The 19,327-nt window shown below is 27.8% G+C and overlaps 2 protein-coding genes across 4 annotated transcripts; one reads left to right on the top strand and one right to left on the bottom strand.

Annotated features, from left to right (window-relative positions):
• The first annotated feature begins 144 nt into the window (after positions 1 to 144).
• Positions 145 to 4,398, top strand: LOC107169866 (zinc finger protein zfp-1-like). Of its 2 annotated transcripts, none has more exons than XM_089224527.1 (2): positions 145 to 483; positions 2,294 to 4,398. In XM_089224527.1, the coding sequence occupies exons 1-2, from the start codon at positions 477 to 479 to the stop codon at positions 4,195 to 4,197; spliced, it is 1,911 nt and encodes a 636-aa protein (XP_089080653.1). In that variant the 5' UTR covers positions 145 to 476; the 3' UTR covers positions 4,198 to 4,398. The 2 variants fall into 2 exon arrangements, with proteins under 2 accessions (XP_089080653.1, XP_089080654.1); XM_089224528.1 differs by lacking the exon at positions 145 to 483 and adding an exon at positions 654 to 862.
• Positions 4,399 to 7,174: 2,776 nt separating this feature from the next.
• Positions 7,175 to 17,507, bottom strand: LOC149057065 (uncharacterized). Of its 2 annotated transcripts, XM_089222805.1 has the most exons (3): positions 17,142 to 17,506; positions 16,034 to 16,090; positions 7,175 to 13,143 (listed from the first exon to the last, which is right to left on the bottom strand). In XM_089222805.1, the coding sequence occupies exons 1-3, from the start codon at positions 17,167 to 17,169 to the stop codon at positions 7,424 to 7,426; spliced, it is 5,805 nt and encodes a 1,934-aa protein (XP_089078931.1). In that variant the 5' UTR covers positions 17,170 to 17,506; the 3' UTR covers positions 7,175 to 7,423. The 2 variants fall into 2 exon arrangements, with proteins under 2 accessions (XP_089078931.1, XP_089078932.1); XM_089222806.1 differs by lacking the exon at positions 16,034 to 16,090 and having other exon boundaries at positions 17,142 to 17,507.
• Between the last annotated feature and the right edge of the window lie 1,820 nt (positions 17,508 to 19,327).

Below are 19,327 nucleotides of genomic sequence, written 5' to 3'. Positions count from 1 at the left end.
AACTGACAACACGGAACGTAAATTTACGGTTGATACCTAGTCGTACGTCTGTAACCGCGTTTCGACGGTTGAGGTCAACCACGATTTAAGATATATCGTGAGGTCAACTACCGTCTACCAGCTGCTGCGGCGCTGCATGCAGGATAGTAAGTTCGTAAACGAACGGGAGTGTGGCTTCTAAGCGCTCTATGGTGAGGCCTGTCGACAGGGCGCACATACAGGACTACTGATAATAACCAGTTTTACTAACATTTACTTAATATTTCCCTTTTTGTTACACGCTTTTCGTTGGTCATTCGTTCGTGCGTCGTCTTCAATTTTTCGAATTTTTTGAATATTTGAATTTCTTTTCTTTAGTGTTTTATTTCCTTGACCAGTTCTAAGTGTAGACGTTTTCATATTGCTTTTAACCCTTGAACATCAAGCCTTCATCGTTATTATGTACAAAAGGCGTATAACCACCAATTATTTCTCTTATGAATCGTAAGTATTGTTTATAATTTTATTATTGTTGTACTTCTATGCCAAGCCTACGTTGTTTAGGGAACATGTATTATTGATTATTAGGTGATAACAGATAAATTAAATTATGTATTAATATTTTATACAAAATAGTATATACCTACAGTGACTGTAGGATTGATGTTAACTGTTAAGTAACAAAGTAAAATATTATATTTAGTATTTTAGTATTAATATATTGAATATAATATGGTTATAATTTCGATTATGCAGTTTATTATACCATACATCAATGTAATAACTAATAATTGCCTGGCAAACACTGTAAAGTATATTAAATGTATAATGTACCAATTCATCAGATGTGTAATATATACGTAGATTCTACGATAAGTCTAAGGTTAAGTATATGCTCTACTTTATTAGTCTATTCGAAGATGCAATTAAAGTATCTATCATAAGTCATGTAATAGATCAAATTCAACTATTTTATATAAATATATTTATTTAACACTCTTTTTTACACAAACATTAATTAAGATTTTAAGTTGACTTACCATAATTGGTAAATATACAATGATCTTACTTAACATCAAGTGCTTCAAAAAAAAAAAAAAGTTAAACATACATTACACATCTAAAACAAGTGCTGGTCCAATGTTTGATCTCCCAATAAATGGCTGGTAGAATTTACCTCCACCCATTCATAAAACTGCATTATGTACTGGTATCAAATATACCCAATACTAAACGAGTTCTATTTTTTCTGGTAGAGCTAAATTACTATGGCATTTACCATTGAGTTCTGTATAAGTAAAAATGGATTTCCTGCACGAATTGATTGATATGTTTGGCATCCTTTTTTAGTACACTTCGAACTTCGAAGACATCATTTTTTTTTTAAAGTAGCTTCCAAATGTCTTTTTTTTATTGGTCCTTGTTGTTTCACGTAATTGTCCACTACATTCAATGCCACCAATATTCTTTTTTGAGTAAATTAAACGATTATGGCTTAAAAGGTTTTTACTTTTTAAATATTCAACATATTTTAATTCATCAATAATTATATTATTTCTAAATATCACATTTTGTAGCAAAATTAATTTTAAAATTGTTATTATTACAAAACTATAGAACATTAAATCAAAACATATTATACTCACTCGTGAAATAAAATTCACTAAAAAACTAAATGACAACTATAAATGAACTCTAAATTGTAACTGAATGTTTAAATTATATTTTAAAAATACAATATAGTCATAAAATTCATGTATCGATAACTATATAGGTATGGCACTATAGTGTTAAATTCTAATTATCTATTATCGGTCAATCACACATTGAACTAGACCTAATACCTACCTATTTTTTGAATCTAAAATCCAACATCAAATAACCATCTCCGTCAAACAATAAAAAATACTTTGCAATAAACTTAAAATACAAATAATTTAATAATCAATTACAAAATTAGGAACCTAACCTTTTTTTTTTTTTATACTAAAATTATTTGGTATTAGTTTTAATGGGTGATCATCCTATAAAATATTTTATGCATATATTTCCTTTATATTTCTATTTTAAAATACTTATTTGCAAATAGATTCTAGGACTATTATATTGAAATTTAAATATGCATTTCCAGATTTTTATTTCAAAATAAATTGAGTGTTTTTTTATCAACATTGGGTAGGACTTTTATTTTATGAATGTTCTATGATTTATTCATATACCTATTTTATGTTTTGAAATATTTAGTAAGAACATTTTTGGGTGTACCTAATTTAATATAATTAAAGTAAAGTTGATAAATTATTTTTTTTTCTAGATAAAGCAATGAAAGAAATGTTGGGAAACTGTAGTGTATGTAGTGAAGACAAAGCGTTTGATGATAACCCTTTAGTATACTGTGATGGTCGAAATTGTAATGTTGCTGTACACAAAGCTTGCTATGGAATTCGTGTAGTACCAAAAGGATCATGGTATTGTAATAAATGTGTAGCTCTTAAAAAAAATCCAAGTTCCAAAGTGATATGTGAATTATGTCCATCTAAAGATGGCGCACTTAAACCGACAGAAAATGGGAACTGGGCCCATGTCGTATGTGCTTTGTTTATTCCTGAAGTGACGTTTAAAGATGTTCACACAATGGAGCCAATAAAATTAAGTGAAATACCATCTGATAGGTTTAAAAAAATTTGCTATATTTGTGAAGAAAAGAATAGAGAACCTAAAGTTTCAGTTTATGGAGCTTGCATGACATGTAAAAAAGGAGGTTGTAAATTAGGATTCCATGTAACTTGTGCACAAAATGTTGGATTGTTGTGTGAAGAAGCAGGAAACCATGGACGTAATGTACAGTATGTTGGATATTGCAAACACCATTATTCAAAACTTAAGAAAAATAACAACTTAAAAATAAAGCACATTGCTCCATATCGACCTCAGAATGCATCTGAAATATCATTAGATGAATTTACTCATGAAGACATTGATAATGATGGTCAAGCTAAATCTAAAAAAAAGCCAACATCATTTAATTGTTATGAAGAATCCAAGGACAAATCAAGTACTTCTCCTAACCATTCTCAAGCATCTACTCGAGTACTAAAAGGTAAAATGGAAAGTGTGTCAGCAGGCAGTATTAAACAGTATCCAAATGATACTCAACCTGAAAAAGAAATTAAATGTGAAAATATTGATAGTTCAATGGACATTTGTATGGCCAATGATGGAATACAGCTTGATGGTTTAAAAATTATTGAAGAACCAAATTTATCTTGTATAGATCCAAATATCCCTCCAGTTAACATGACAAATACATGGATTAAAGATCCAAATATGATGAATGTATCCAACTCTATCACTACTAAAAATAAAGAAGCAAACGATCTAAAATATTATGAACCCACTATTGATGCCCCACATATGTTGGGAAATGCTTTAAATCCAAATTCTACCATGGCTCAACAAATGACTGATACATTGAATGAAGAAATTAAAACACATAAGCAGTTCAATGAAAATAATATACCTACAAATCGACCACCATTGTTAATGGGTCCCCAGTTATATCGTCATGTTCAGAAGCCTCCTACTGATGTTCCTCAGTCAAATGCTTCTGGTCCTGAATGGTTTACTAATGGGATTGGAAATAGTTCTCAAAGTTTAGAAGATTTACTTGAACGGCAATGGGAACAAGGAGGTTCGTTGTTAATGGAACAAGCACAACATTTTGATGTAGCATCATTACTATCATGTTTGTATCAGCTGAAAAATGAAAACATTGACTTAGAAAAAGAATTAGCTACATTTACTCGACGTCGAGACCATTTATTAGCTGTAAATGCTAGACTAGCTATTCCATTGGTCCCACAAAATATGATGAATCAAGTTGCACAAGCCCCTCCTAATCATGTTGAAGCATCATTACCCCCCAGATCTAATTATTTGCCGTCCATGGATAATCAGATTCTTCAGCAACATAGGTATCATCAAAATTATGCTATACCTTCTTCTAGACATCCACAACAACACCAACGCTATTCGCCTAATCTTGCAGCTCAATCACAAGTTATTGTGAGAGGAGGTATAGGCCATGAAACATGGAACCAACATAATAGAAATCTTAACCAAACATCAAATCCAATGTATCAAACAATACAAGAAACACCAAACGTACCAACATCCAGACACCAAATGGGAATGGACAATCTACCTAAACAAAGCTGAGACCCTGTTGAATGTCTATGTACAGAATGTATATCGACTATAACCGATTATCTGTTTAAGTATTTTCCCTAGTCTTAAGTTGGAATAAATATTTTTAAATTTTACTACTCAAATAATTGTGTTCATTGATTTAATTAATTACTGTTAAATTTCCAATTATATTATAATGTATTCATATTAAACTAAAAGATTGAATTTAAATTATTTTATTATAATGATTTTACTTTTATATATATTGTAATTAGAATTTGAATACTTGATATTTTAAATCAAATCATATTGTAGTTAACTAATACATAAAATAATGACATAGCATAGTATATACAAGACTAATCTAAATAGTAAAAGCAAATCTAGATAATAGAAACCAATTCAAGTAGTATTTTATGAATAAAAAATTATTATTATAATTTATAATAAAAAAGTAGAATGATTAGTTTTTTATCTTACTAAAATGTAAAAATATTAATTTAATTACCACAAAGATTTTGATTTAAATACTTGAAATTTCATTTCAACTCTATATACTAACAATTTTATGTTAATATAGGTATATACTTTAAACTATATATTATCACTGTATTTGGAGTATTCGGCAATACATATAATTTTTTTTTTTTACTAATATACGGGTTTCCCCTATAACATTAAAGTAACAGTACAATTAGGATACAGTAGTAGATTAAAGAAATATAAATATTACATGTAAATAATATAAGTACAATTATATAAAACAGTAATTAAGCAAACAATTAAAACACTTATAAACTTCAGATTTTATTAACAGCGTTTAAGAAGAAACATTAGAAGAAATTATCATCAGTTGGCAAGTGACATAATCTGCCTTAGAGGCTCATTTTGCAGATAATTTGTGTTGGCAGTAGGAATATGGAAAGTCACTTGAGAACAAGATACATGCCAAGGGACTTTGAAATTAACTTGGGATAGCAAACAAAGGGAATCAATATGGTTAGTAATTAGACCACAAATAAATTTTATATTTAATGTTCTTTGTTGTTCAGCAAGAGTAGGCAGGCCAAGAACGTTAGCGATATTGGTATAATTGTGAGCTAAATGAGGTATTCCTAACACAAAACAACAAAATCTCAAAAATCTATGTTGAACAGGTTCCAGCTGATTAACATCAAAAACAGTATATGGATCCCTGACAACAGACCCGTACTTTTAAATTAAATACTTTGTAAATTTAAACTGTTAAATCTAGATACATTTTGTGCGAGGGGTGACAAAAAAAAATTTCTGATCATGTCCCAACATTTTGTAATCAGTTTGAAAAAAATTTACTGAAATTATAAAAATATCAGTTATGTATTTTGGTAATATTAAAAGTGATTGTGAAACATAAGCAGTCACTGGCTTTTCAATAATGTGCTATACTTTTAAGTTTAGATTTGGAATAATTTACTGTGGAAGATAAACTTTCATGTATTGTGAGAGTTGACACAACACACAGCTATTGAACTTGTTAATAATGAACTACTTTTAAAAAGTGCAAAATATTAATTTGGAAGAAATCAGTTTTAATATTTTAAAACGACATAACATTTAGAAATATTAAATAATTTTGTTCTTAGTTCCTTTTTTGTATAAGAAATATCTCTTATTTCAATGTTATAAAATGTATAATATACAGATAGACTGCAGAGTACAGATAAAAAAGGTACGAGATCATATATAGTATTGGTGTGAAATTCTCTAATTAGATATTTTAAGAATAATGTTAGGTAAAATCCGTACTGTAAAATTAATGTTAGAAGATAGGTATAATAGCGGGTGTCCTATATAACATTATGGAGCACTTACCTCAGTTATTCAGTCGTTGACATCTGCAGAATTACAAAAAAAAAAAAAAAAATTTATAGTGAGACACATTATGTTTCATCGGTAATAGTTTTTTTGCAAAACAAAAATATTATTTATAAGACTCAGACTGTGACAGTTTTTTAATATATGTTTATTTTGATTACCTGAATTGTTCTGTATAATCATAAATGTATAATGTATTATCATTCGTACATTTTTAAATAAATTATTGATTATTGATCATAACATCGAAAATATAACAGATGTAAGTGGCGGGGGAATTGCCTTCTGGGTGGGGGTCAACTAGACCAGTACCATTTTTAGTTAGCTATAATTTCAACTGATGATGATGAACCTAGTATAAAACTATTGAGCTTTTTGACAGAACAAATAATTGTTCATTGGCATTTATAGAAAAAAATCTATAGTAATTTTAAATACAGGCAGTTTAACTTTTTGTTACTAAGATTATCCAGTAATTATTTATAAAATTTTAACATTATTTTTTTTGTTTTTCTCGATTATTTTAAAAAGTACTGAGTTTTCAATTTTTGACTTTTTTGAGAGTATTACTAATTCCAATTTTCTACAAAAACCTCCACAAAAACTAATAACTAAAACATTTATTTTACTAGAAGAAGTGTCATTAGATAAAAAACTCTTTGTCATAAAATCCCTTAAAAAAAACGTTACTTCTAGGCCTAATGGCTCAAATTTAATATGTAAAATATGTTAATTCCTAACATAAGTCTCCCCTCTCCCCTTCCCCAAATTAACACCAATGCAAATGCAAATGCAAATTACAAGTATTGAAGTATAGATATTATTTTTAAAATATAAATCTGGGATCCCTATGCTACGCTCAGAATTTAAAAGTAAATTAGGTTTGTAAAAGCATAGAATATATTCTATGGTAAAAGTTACATGGTTACGTGTTGACTGCCAAGCAACATGATTTTCCTACAGCGTTATGTTATGTATTTTAAATAAATTTATTTGTTTAATTTCTATGGTTAATCAAATTAATAATTGCTTTTTTAAATGAAGTAAATACATATATATATACATCAGTTTTTAATCAGTTTATGGCAACTAATTTATCATCATTTAAAGCAAAATGTTCTCAAAAAAAACTGTGAAAAAAACCAAACTATAATTTTTAAATTAACATTTTTATTAATTTAATTATCATTAAAAGAATACTTGTCTAAATCGTAAAATAAATGCACACAATCTTACCATAAATTTAGGTTTAGTATTAAAAAATAAGCACAAATCTCGATTAAATTCAGAACACTAGGTACATTAAGCTGGCAACTAAATAAATAATAAAACATAAAATAAAATATCTATTTTTATCTATTTCTAATAATAATAAAATATATATATACAAAAACACTAATTAAGCTTCATTTAGGTGTTCCATAATATAATTTAAGAATTCTTCATCGTCCATGAGAGGAATATAATATTTTTGTGGATCAAATTTGATTGCTGATGTTTCAAGGTTCCATCCAGGAACTAATTTTTTATAATATACCATTGGTATGTAATCAGTTAAAAACTCTAAGTAATCAAATGTATCTTTAATAATGTGATATCTTGCCATGTGGTATCTCAACATATCTGTACACAACTGTAAATTAACTTGATCATTATAAATTTGTTTAAATAGCTGTGCTAAATATTTAACAAACTTTTCTGCATACTTCACCGAATATATATTATAATTTGGTTGCAGTTTAATAATTAAGAATTTATAAAGACGTTTGGTAATCCATGGTTCTTTCTTATAAAGAGATTTAAACTTTTGCTTTACATTTTCTTCAACTCGTGATTGATCAAATATAATTTCAGGAGGAGATTGTATGAGTGATGAAGTTGACTCAGAGGTTTTTTGTCCCCCAAAAACTAAAGTTAGAATTGAAGGACTGCGATTATATGAACGTGTTACAAATGATCTTGTTGGTCTATCATTATGATCATCAAGTTCAAAAGCGCCCGGATGAGTGGATTTTTTGTTTGTAGACATGATTTTAATTGTTTTAACTATATTTTCTGCAATAGATATTTTATTTCTTTTAGGTGTTTGAAATGTATCCATATTTATATTCTGGGTACTTGATATGTTTGTTGAATCGTCAGGTAATGTTGTCCAAAATAATGAATCATCAGAATTAATTATGTTTTTCGAAGTTCTTGTAGAGCCATTAGATAAATTATTTACATTACTTTCTGTCGTTAACGATTTAGTTAACAAAGATTTATTTTTATTAATTCGCAGAGAAGACCTCAGTACTCTAGTTTCTAATAATGGGCCATAATTATTATTATTTGGCTTTATTCGTTTAATATCATCATAAGTTACAGACTCCAAATTACCCGAACAATTGTTCTTTTGTTTTGACAAACGAGTAGACATTCTACTAACATTATTTATAGCATCATCAGACATTAATACATTAATGGATGTCTTCTGGGTAATATCTGATGAAGAATGTTTTGAATTTGATCTATTTATTGATAATGCATTTTGTTTTAATGATCCAGTAGTGGTATTAAAAGTTGTTAAATTTTCAATATCTGAAGTAGGACTCGTTGATCGAGTTTTTAGAGATTTATTACTTTCTAATGTTCCTATAGTAGAGGCATTTACCAATGGTAAAGAATCATTGTTTAAAATAACACTAGTTGAATGTTGGGTTTCATTTCTCGACAACCTACTACCAACTGAAATTGCTGTAGTGGAATTTAATGATGTTAAACTGTCATTGTTTGAAACAACACTTGTTGAATGTTTAGATGTTAACAATGATGATTTATTTCGAGACGAACTACGTTTTCCTGAAATACCAACAGTAGAATTTGTTGATTTCATAATTTCTTTAGATGAATTAAGATTTATTGAACGCTTTGAATGCATTTTCTGAGATTCATTATTTTTTATTGATTCTACAGTGGCGGCGTTTAACAATGGTAATTTTTCATTGTTTGAAATGACGCTTGTGGAATGTTTAGATGATATTGATTTATTTCTAGATGATCTACGTCTTCCAGAAAATTCAGCAGTAGAATTTGTTGATTTTAAACTTTCGTTATAAGATGTTGGACTTATTGAACGCTTAGATTGCGTTCTCTGAGATTCATTATTTTTCAATGATTCAATAGAATCACTTAACAATAATAAATTGTCACCGTTTGAAATAACACTTGTTAAATGTTTAGATGATGTTGATGATTTATTTCTAGATGAACTACCAACTGATATTTCTGTGCTATCATTTAATGATGTTAAACGTTCATTGTTTGAAATAACACTTGATGAGTGTTCAGATGATGTTGATTTACTTCTTGACAAACTACGTTTTCCTGAATATTCTTTAATAGAATTTGTGGATTTTAAACTTTCGTTATAAGATGTTGGACTTATTGAACGCTTAGATTGCGTTCTCTGAGATTCATTATTTTTCAATGATTCAATAGAATCACTTAACAATAATAAATTGTCACCGTTTGAATTAACACTTGTTGAATGTTTAGATGATGTAGGTAAAGATTTATTTCTGGATGAACAACTACCTACTGATGTTTCTGTACAGTCATTTAATGATGTTAAACTTTCGCTGTTTGAAATGACACTTGTTGAATGATTAGATGATGTTGATTTACTTCTTGACAAACTACGTTTTCCTGAATATTCTTTGATAGAATTTGTGGATTTTAAACTTTCATTATAAGATGTTGGACTTATTGAACGCTTAGATTGGATTTTCTGAGATTCATTGTTTTTCAATGATTCAATAGAAGTGTTCAACAGTAATAAATTGTCACTGTTTGAATGTTTAGATGACGTTGATAATGATTTATTTCTGGATGAACAACTACCTACCGATTTTTCTGTACTGTTATTTAATGATGTTACACTTTCGTTGTTTGAAATGACACTTGTAGAATGTTTAGATGCTGTTGATTTATTTTTAGATTCATTATTTTTCAATGATTCAATAGAAGCGTTCAACAGTAATAAATTGTCGCTGTTTGAATGTTTAGATGATATTGATAATGATTTATTTCTGGATGAACAACTACCTACCGATTTTTCTGTACTGTTATTTAATGATGTTACACTTTCGTTGTTTGAAATGACACTTGTTGAATGTTTAGATGCTGTTGATTTGTTTTTAGATGAATTACGTCCTGAAAGTCTTGTAGTTGAATTTGTAAAAGTTAAACTTTTGTTAAAAGAACTAGGACATATTGATCTCTTTGATTGGGTTTTCAGAGATTCATTACTTTTCAATGAATCCGTAGTGGTATTTAACAATATTAAACTGTCATCATTTGAACATTTAGATGATATTGATCTGTTTCTGGATGAACTATGATTCCTTGAAAAACCTGTAGTTGAATTAATAATTAATGTTAAACCTTCATTACTCGAAGTTGAGCTTATTGAACGCTTAGATTGATCATTCTTTGATTCATTACTGTCTAATGATTCCATAGTCGAATTTAATGAGTCACTGTTCGAAGTAGAACTATTTGATTGTTTGGATGTCAATAAACTTGATTGAGATCTTGATGAACTGCAGCTTCCCAATAATTCAGAGGTAGAATTTATTAAAGTTAAACCTTCATTAGTCGAAGTGGAACTTAATGAATGGTTTGGTTGAAATTGTTCTTGATTTAATTTATTAGTTGGTAATGAATCATCATCGAGTGGTTGTATTTCTGGAGAACTGTTATTTTCTTGAAAAACAGAAATGTGAGGATGTAACTTTAAGTTCAAATTACTATTATTAGCAGATTTATGAATAGAATTAGATTCTTCTCCAGGGTTTTTGATAAAATCAGTATTTAATGAAATATTGTGTTTTTTTGCTACATCAAAGCTTGAACAGTTTTCTTGTAAGCTCAGACTATGGCGACCAAATTTATTACTAAAATTAAATTTTAGTGGCAGTAGATTAAAGCTTTTAGATCTATTATTTTGAAGTAAAACAGGAGTTTCAGATATACTTTTATCATGTTCAACAATAGTATCCAAAAGAGTAGTATTGTTATTTTTAGGTACATCATAGGTGTGATTTAAATTAGAAACGTCCATTGTACTAAAAACTGGAGTGTTGTTAATATTTGATGCTGAAGTCTCAATCAAGGATACTTTCTTGTTATTTAATGCCATTTCAGATGTTATGCTTGAATCATTAATAATATTATCAAATACAGAATGATTTACATCAATTGTTTTTCGGCTGAACTTGTGTCTTAAGACTTCTGTTTTGGATGCATCTATAATATTATTGGAGCTATTTTTAATAACAAGAGATGAATTAATAGGGTTTTTAAAATCAATATTTTGTTTTACATTAGATAAATTAGTATTGCCCACAGTAGAAACATCAATATTTGTGGGTATATCATAAGTATGGTTTAAACTAGTCATATCAATTTTTTTAAGCACTGGATCATCAGCATTTGATACTAGGATTTTAGTTGGCGATGCATTCTTGTTATTTAATGCCATTTCAGATGTTATGCTTGAATCATTAATAATATTATCAAATCCAGAATCAGCTACATCAATTGTTTTTCGGCTGAACTTGTGTCTTAAGACTTCTGTTTTGGATGCATCTATAATATTGTTGGAGCTATTGTTAATAACAAGAGATGAATTGACAGGGTTTTTAAAATCAATATTTTGTTTTACTTTAGATAAATTAGTATCACCCACAGTAGAAATATCAATATTTGTGGGTATATCATAAGTATGGTTTAAACTAGTCATATCAATTTTATTAAACACGGGATCATCAGCATTTGATACTAGGATTTTAGTTGGCGATGCATTCTTGTTATTTAATGTAATATTGGATATAATGCTTGAATCATTAATAACATTATCAAATCCAGAATGATTTACATCAATTGTTTTTCGGCTGAACTTGTGTCTTAAGACTTCTGTTTTGGATGCATCTATAATATTATTGGAGCTATTGTTAATAACAAGAGATGAATTAACAGGGTTTTTAAAATCAATATTTTGTTTTACTTTAGATAAATTAGTATCGTCCACAGTAGAAATATCAATATTTGTGGGTATATCATAAGTATGGTTTAAACTAGTCATATCAATTTTTTTAAGCACTGGATCATCAGCATTTGATACTAGGATTTTAGTTGGCGATGCATTCTTGTTATTTAATGTAATATTGGATATAATGCTTGAATCATTAATAACATTATCAAATACAGAATCAGCTACATCAATTGTTTTTCGGCTGAACTTGTGTGTTAAGGCTTCTGTTTTGGATACATCTATAATATTGTTGGAGCTATTGTTAATAACAAGAGATGAATTGACAGGGTTTTTAAAATCAATATTTTGTTTTACTTTAGATAAATTAGTATCACCCACAGTAGAAATATCAATATTTGTGGGTATATCATAAGTATGGTTTAAACTAGTCATATCAATTTTATTAAACACGGGATCATCAGCATTTGATACTAGGATTTTAGTTGGCGATGCATTCTTGTTATTTAATGTAATATTGGATATAATGCTTGAATCATTAGTAATATTGTCAAATACAGAATCAGCTACATCAATTGTTTTTCTGGAAAAACAGAATTTTGGAGACTTCATCATACTAACATCCACACTATTTGAGCCATTGAAATTTGAATTATTAATTTCAATAAAATCTTCATCATTTGGTGGTATCAGTCTTTTACGTTTTTGAAAACGATTTAAACAAATACTATTCTGAGTTATTTCCATTTGGCTATCATCATTAAGAACATTCTCAAAATAATGACTAACATTTTGGGAAAAAGGTTTGTGTTTTTTTTGAAATGCAGTGGTTTTACGTTCTGAATAATATTTTGTATCATTGGCATTAAATTTTGAAATATTTACAACAGTAGAAGAAGATTCAAAAACCATAAAATCTTCTTTATCTTTAAGAGTATCTGAAGGATTTGCACAACACTCTTTTAATGTCTCAATATTAATATAGGAATTACTTGAAGTAGTGTCTGATGAATTTAATGCTGATACTGTCGCTGACCATTCTGCACTAATAGTTTGTTCTCCAGCTTCGCGTAGAACTTGTTGGTCTATAAACAACAAACAGTTATCATTTAAAACATATTTAATTATTAATTGTATTCAATTTTATAATTTAGTAAACCTATTTAAAATGCATACATACATACACATGGTTGCCACAATATTTCATTTGTCATTTTCCCTGACTTTTCCATAACTTTCCCATGTTTTTCCATATATATTTTAAGAGTAAATTTTGATTTTTTTTTAAGTTTAATATACCTAAAACCGTTTATTATTATTTTTTTAAAATAATAATTTAAATTGACAATGGATATGCTTTAAAAATTTTAGGGAATACCTAATTTATTGTTTACAAGTTCTATATTTTCCATATTGTTTTTATCAATAAAGTAAAGTATATTTTTTTCCAAATGAATGATTTACATTGAAATATTAGGGAAAATATAAATTACGATTTGAAATATAAATTCCAGAATTTCATGCGAATTCCCTGACTTTTCCAGGTTTTCAGAAACCGTGGCAACCATGATACATAATGAACATCATAAGCAATAAATTTAAGTATAAAGGTAATTGATTTAAATATCACCAAATAAATTAACACTAATATCAAACTCATAATTCATGATTAATCAGTGGTTCTCAACTGATGTGCCGCGAGAAGTTTCTAATATTTGTAATTATGCTGGTAAAAAAATATTGAAAACAGTAATTTATTTTATTACATTTGTATTGAGTGTGCCGCGAAAACTAGTGATGTATAATCAGGGCAGGCCCAAAGTATTTTGACACCCCGGGCAATTTTTTGAAAGGCGCCCTTAATCAAATGCTCCATTATACTTTTTATACTTACCTACATATTTTGTTTAAAATTCTTATATTTATGAATAGGTAAAGGACGGCAAAACTTATTTGGATACAATATATAGACGTATCGGCTGTAACACATAACTTTATGGTTTTCCCGAGATAATGATTATATTATATCATTGTATATTATTTTTTAATTATTTGTAATATAATGATAAAAACTGGAAAGTGGAGTAAAATCTATACAAAAAAATATATATAACAGAATATTCCGTCATAGATAATTTAGTCATTTAGCTATATTATTGTCAATTTGAATAAATATTACGCTAAAATTTATAAAATATTCGTATATTAAAAGCGTCCCGGGCAACCGCCCGGTTTGCCTGTATCTTGGGCCGGCACTGTGTATAATAATGTGCGGTGAACCAAAAAAGCTTGAGAACTACTGTGATAAATGTTTGTGGCTATCTTGTCATATGCGCCCTACCAATAGGCGTTCAAAGAGTTTAGTCAGGGGCAACAATATTTTTACCGGCCCATTTCTTTTCTTCCAAAAGCCCATATGGCTGAACAACACCATTTAAATAAAAATTTTTAATTTTAACTCAAAAGACAAAATTTTATTATGTATGAATAAAAATTAGGTGTATTGTGATATTAGATTATGTTTTATTTTTATAAACATATTTAGACATAGAAAAGATTAGCTTGGTAATTTATTACTTTTTGGATAACTAACTTATTTTTTATTGAGCATTATACAGCGGCCCAGCGTGGATCTATTTGTCCCTTACAAATCTATTCAAACTGTTCAGGGGCAGCAAGAGCACACCCTGCTGCCCCTGTGGGCACGCCTATGGATTTACTCAATTTACATCTTTATTCTTTATTAACCTTTTTATTATTGTGATTTAATGGTAATAATGATTAGAATTCTCTTTTACTGCATGATATAATTTTTGATCATGTATTTAGTCATTGGTTGACAATTCTAGGGCACACATGGTTTTATATTTTTACATCCCTAAGTATTGAAAGGTTGTGGCTAAAAATAGAGAAGAATGAGTGGTACAACTTCAGACTGACTATCATGGTATAATATAATAATATAATAAATTATCCATATATATAAATATAATAACTATTAAAGGTATCTCATTGAAACATAGTGGATAGGTTTGAATAAAAGCAACACATTTATAACATTATGTGATTATATAATCATTTTTAATAATTTATTACTTATTTTTAAGGATTTTTGTTTATCACTAAACTACTTTTACATTGTCTACTTATTAAGAGAATATAAAATTGTATAAAATCTAAACATACTTATAGAGTGGTAAAAATGATTAATAGCATACTGCAGTCGTAATGTTGTCAGTAGAGCATATATGACAAGATAGCCATGTTTGTAGATGTGTATAATTAATAAAAATAATCATCAACATATTTTTATTTTCAATTTTTTAAATATGAAATATACATTTTAAAATTATATGAATTAATAAAAAGTAAGATGTGATGAATGAGTTAAAAGGATTTGATACTCGTATGTGTTGTATCCGTCTTACAAGTGCTTAATATACTAAATTTTACGCTCAGCAGATCATGCTTAGCATCGTTAGTTTAAATATTATAGTGAATTGACCTCTTGTAAAATTTAAAGGTACTAATATTATTTAGACAACCTTGTGTGCCTTTTACTAAACTTTAATTTTGAAGCAAGTATTTTAAAATTATAATTTGTTGGTACATCTTAAAATGCTTATAAGCCCACGAGGTTATCTAAACAATGCACATACCTTTAAATATTATAAGAAGTCAATTCACTTTATTGTTTAAAATAACGGAGCTAAATTGGAACTGCTAAGCGTAAAATTTAGTATGTAACGCACTTGTAAGACAGACAACACTTGCGGATATCACATTCTCTTAAAATTTAATAGATATTATACAATTTACTTTTGAAAACATAGTATATTTAAGTATGTAAGAGTGAAAAAATATATAAAAGTTAAGTTGTGAAAACTTGTTATTGCTTCAAAATGTAAACCCTGAGGCATATGTTTAGGTAGAAATATTACCTATCTAAATTCTCAGTTTTAAAAATAAACTTACCAATATCTTCGTTGGAAGTATCCATTTCATAATTTGTTGCAACAGACACAGTTGAACCTTAAAATTATACGTATTATTAATATGTATCCATTTTAAATTAAAAAAAATCTGATTAAGTTTTTATTTGTGTCTATTCCAGTGACGTTATTACTAATTATATATTCTAAGTATTAATTCAAATCAATATGATACAGTGTTTTCTAGTATTTACTAAATTGTACCTACAGTAATGTTCAAATTTAGTTTAATTAATGATCATTATTAGCGACAATTACAGGTGTACTAATGACTTGTCACTGTACCATAGACAGACTTTTTCAACCATGAAATAAAAAAATAAAGGTCATTAAATATATGTGGGTCACCATTATTTAAATACATTCTAAAATGGATAGTACTGTGAAAATGTAGAAACTTCTGCTGCAAATAATAAAAATAATCATAGGTAACAGTTATCAAAGTAGGTAATATCATAGGTACAATAAGTAATATGTCAAAAAAATTAAAGTAATTTTTAGGTAGTTATATTTTATAAATCAGAGAAAACCTTAACAAATCTAAATACAATAAAACTTTAATCACATGCAGCCATGTATATAGTTTAAATTGTACATAGGATAAAATTAATAACAAATGGTTTCCTTTCACTGTGAAGCAGCACAGAATTCTAGTTGACACTAGACTCTGCAGGGAAAACATACCTTATTACATTAAAAATTTAAACTATTATCACTAACCGCTTACTTTTCAGCATTAACAATCTATAGGTATTAATTACCTACACTCATTAAATAGCTTAAAATAATTATTTACCCATGTTACAGTTTTTTTCAATAGTCCAAACTTTAAAGAGTAACTTAAAATAAACTAAATTCCAAGTATGATGGTTATAACTTACGTGAACTATTTACATTTGATATACCAAAACAAAATAATAACTGTTGATATAAGTAAGCACTACTTAAAGGTACAATACAAATATTTTAATGCAATATAAGAATAGCGGGTTTCATTTTAATATGAATGAAATATACTATGTAATGAATGTAAAAGGGTGGCTAACTTTCTATATTTTTGACAAATACCTATTAATAATTTAAATACTTACTCATACTATTTTCTGTCGAGGACTCCATAACGTATAAACAAATTTCCGACTATTTCTATAGGTGGTTCATACTTCATATTATGTTGTAATTATAAGTGTAAAGACTAAACAGTAAACACTGTAAACTCAAAATAATATCGTTAAATTAGGCATCGTACCTAAAAAAGTAACAACGAAAACGAAATACTAACACAGAGAGGCACAGGACAACCAACAACGAAGTACGTACAGTACAACACAATACACATTAATCGGTCACTTGAATAGTTGCTTACTTGCTTAGCGCACATGATTTTATATGAATATTGAATCAGAATTTATACAGTTGAGTTGTTGCGTCAGTGATAAGATTTAACATTTTAACGGAAATTCAAATGAAATAGTAGTTAAAATTCAGTGTAGCCAATGTTCTAATGTGGTTTTGTGGAGTTCAATAAGTCGACCCGACCCGCCCTATACAAACACAGAATAGAATAATAATAATAATAATAATAATAATGATAATAATAATAATAATATTGAACCTAACCGATGCCCTTCATTGACCTTATACGGTCTATGCAAAAATATTGTACGATTGCTGTTATCATTCCACCTGTGGAGTATGGGCTGTTGTTTTATTTTTTGAACTTTTTGTCGTTTGACGTTCTTTTAATTAAATTTAATTATAGTATAGTACTATACAATATTATTTATTATTTTTATTTTACAAACAAGGCCTCGACTACAAAGGTCATTGGCCACACAATATAATTATTTTATTAACTTTTTAATGTACAAACATAATATATCCTAGGCACACAATGATATTTAATTACCTTTTTGTGTTTAAGTCTTGATTACATGAATAAATTCTTAACTTTTTAGTACAACATTTTGTTTCTTCATTTCTATACCATTCCAGTGTTCGATACTCAGTAGGCACTAGCCTGAGTTGTAGGCGGTTCATAGAATAATACTATAATAGTATATAGCCATATAGGTAGTAGAGTTTTAATTTTAAGGCAGTCACAGTCCGCAGTAGTTGTTCTTCGCGCGCCAATATTATCACAATAGTTATTGTGTGGACATTAAAAATAATAATTTTGTTTCGAAGAATGGGCAACACTGCATCTCAACTTCTCATGACCGTACACTCTGGGTTCCGTCTATAAGTATAAGGTCTATGGTCCCAATATAGTCAAAATGTATTCATTTTTACGGCTCATAATCATACACCAAATAATGAATATTGAAAATATATTGTAGTACTTACCTAAGAACTAAAATAGTAAAATATAATACTAAATACATTTTTAAGCTGAAAGTGATTAGCACATAAATAATTTAAAAAAATAGAATATATATCTATACTCTGAAATTTTATAAGCTATAATAATATGGAATAAGCTTAAAAACAATTTAGAAAATGTCTAGGCTATATACTTTAGAGGAAGAACAATTGCCCAGTTCAATATTTAAAATGGTTACTGAAGTACAAGATTTGCTTTCCTTGTAATGATCTTACATTTTATTTTATTTTAGTAGTTAATTAATTCATAAGATTTATGGTGTTTGTGAATTTAAATTATTATTTACTAATGTAGCCAAGTAGGAAGTGGCGTTTAAAATAGGTTCTAATGTTGCTAAGGGCCTCAGGCACCACCTTAAAAACGAAATAAGTATGAATAATTTATTATAAATATTTAAAATTAGAATGTAACTTAACTTTTCATTGATTGGATAAGTTGTTTTAATTTTACACCGTTATGTTATTTGGTATCAACTAAGAAATGACAATCATCAAAAATGTTTAAAATCAAAAAAAATAATAATTGCGTAATACAAACTTTATTTATTATAATTAATTTTAAATAAGACTGCAGTTATTTTTCAAATTACTTTCTATAAATTGCAAAATATTTTTGTCAGAAACAAATAATAAAAATGCTAGTTATGACAGAAAATCGTACTCAATAATAAATTTATAAATATTATCAACTGGTTTTTAAAATGCGTTAAAAAAATAGAACAAAAAATAATTTTACTACAAATGTTAAATTACACATTAATTAGTCACCTACACTGTATCAGTCGGGTATGTATGCAATTTTTTAATAAAAGTAATCTACATTTAAGTTAATCTTAAAAATTATATAGATTGAAGGTATATTTCATTGTCAACTTTATTTCAATACCTAATACCA

Source organism: Diuraphis noxia, unplaced genomic scaffold, assembly GCF_037042655.1.
Source record: "Diuraphis noxia isolate RWA-SAM2 unplaced genomic scaffold, SU_Dnox_SAM2 contig0003, whole genome shotgun sequence".
Classification (NCBI taxonomy): Eukaryota; Metazoa; Arthropoda; class Insecta; order Hemiptera; family Aphididae; genus Diuraphis; species Diuraphis noxia.
Note: the sequence above shows the minus strand (reverse complement) of the source record. Positions and strands in the feature narration are given on the sequence as shown.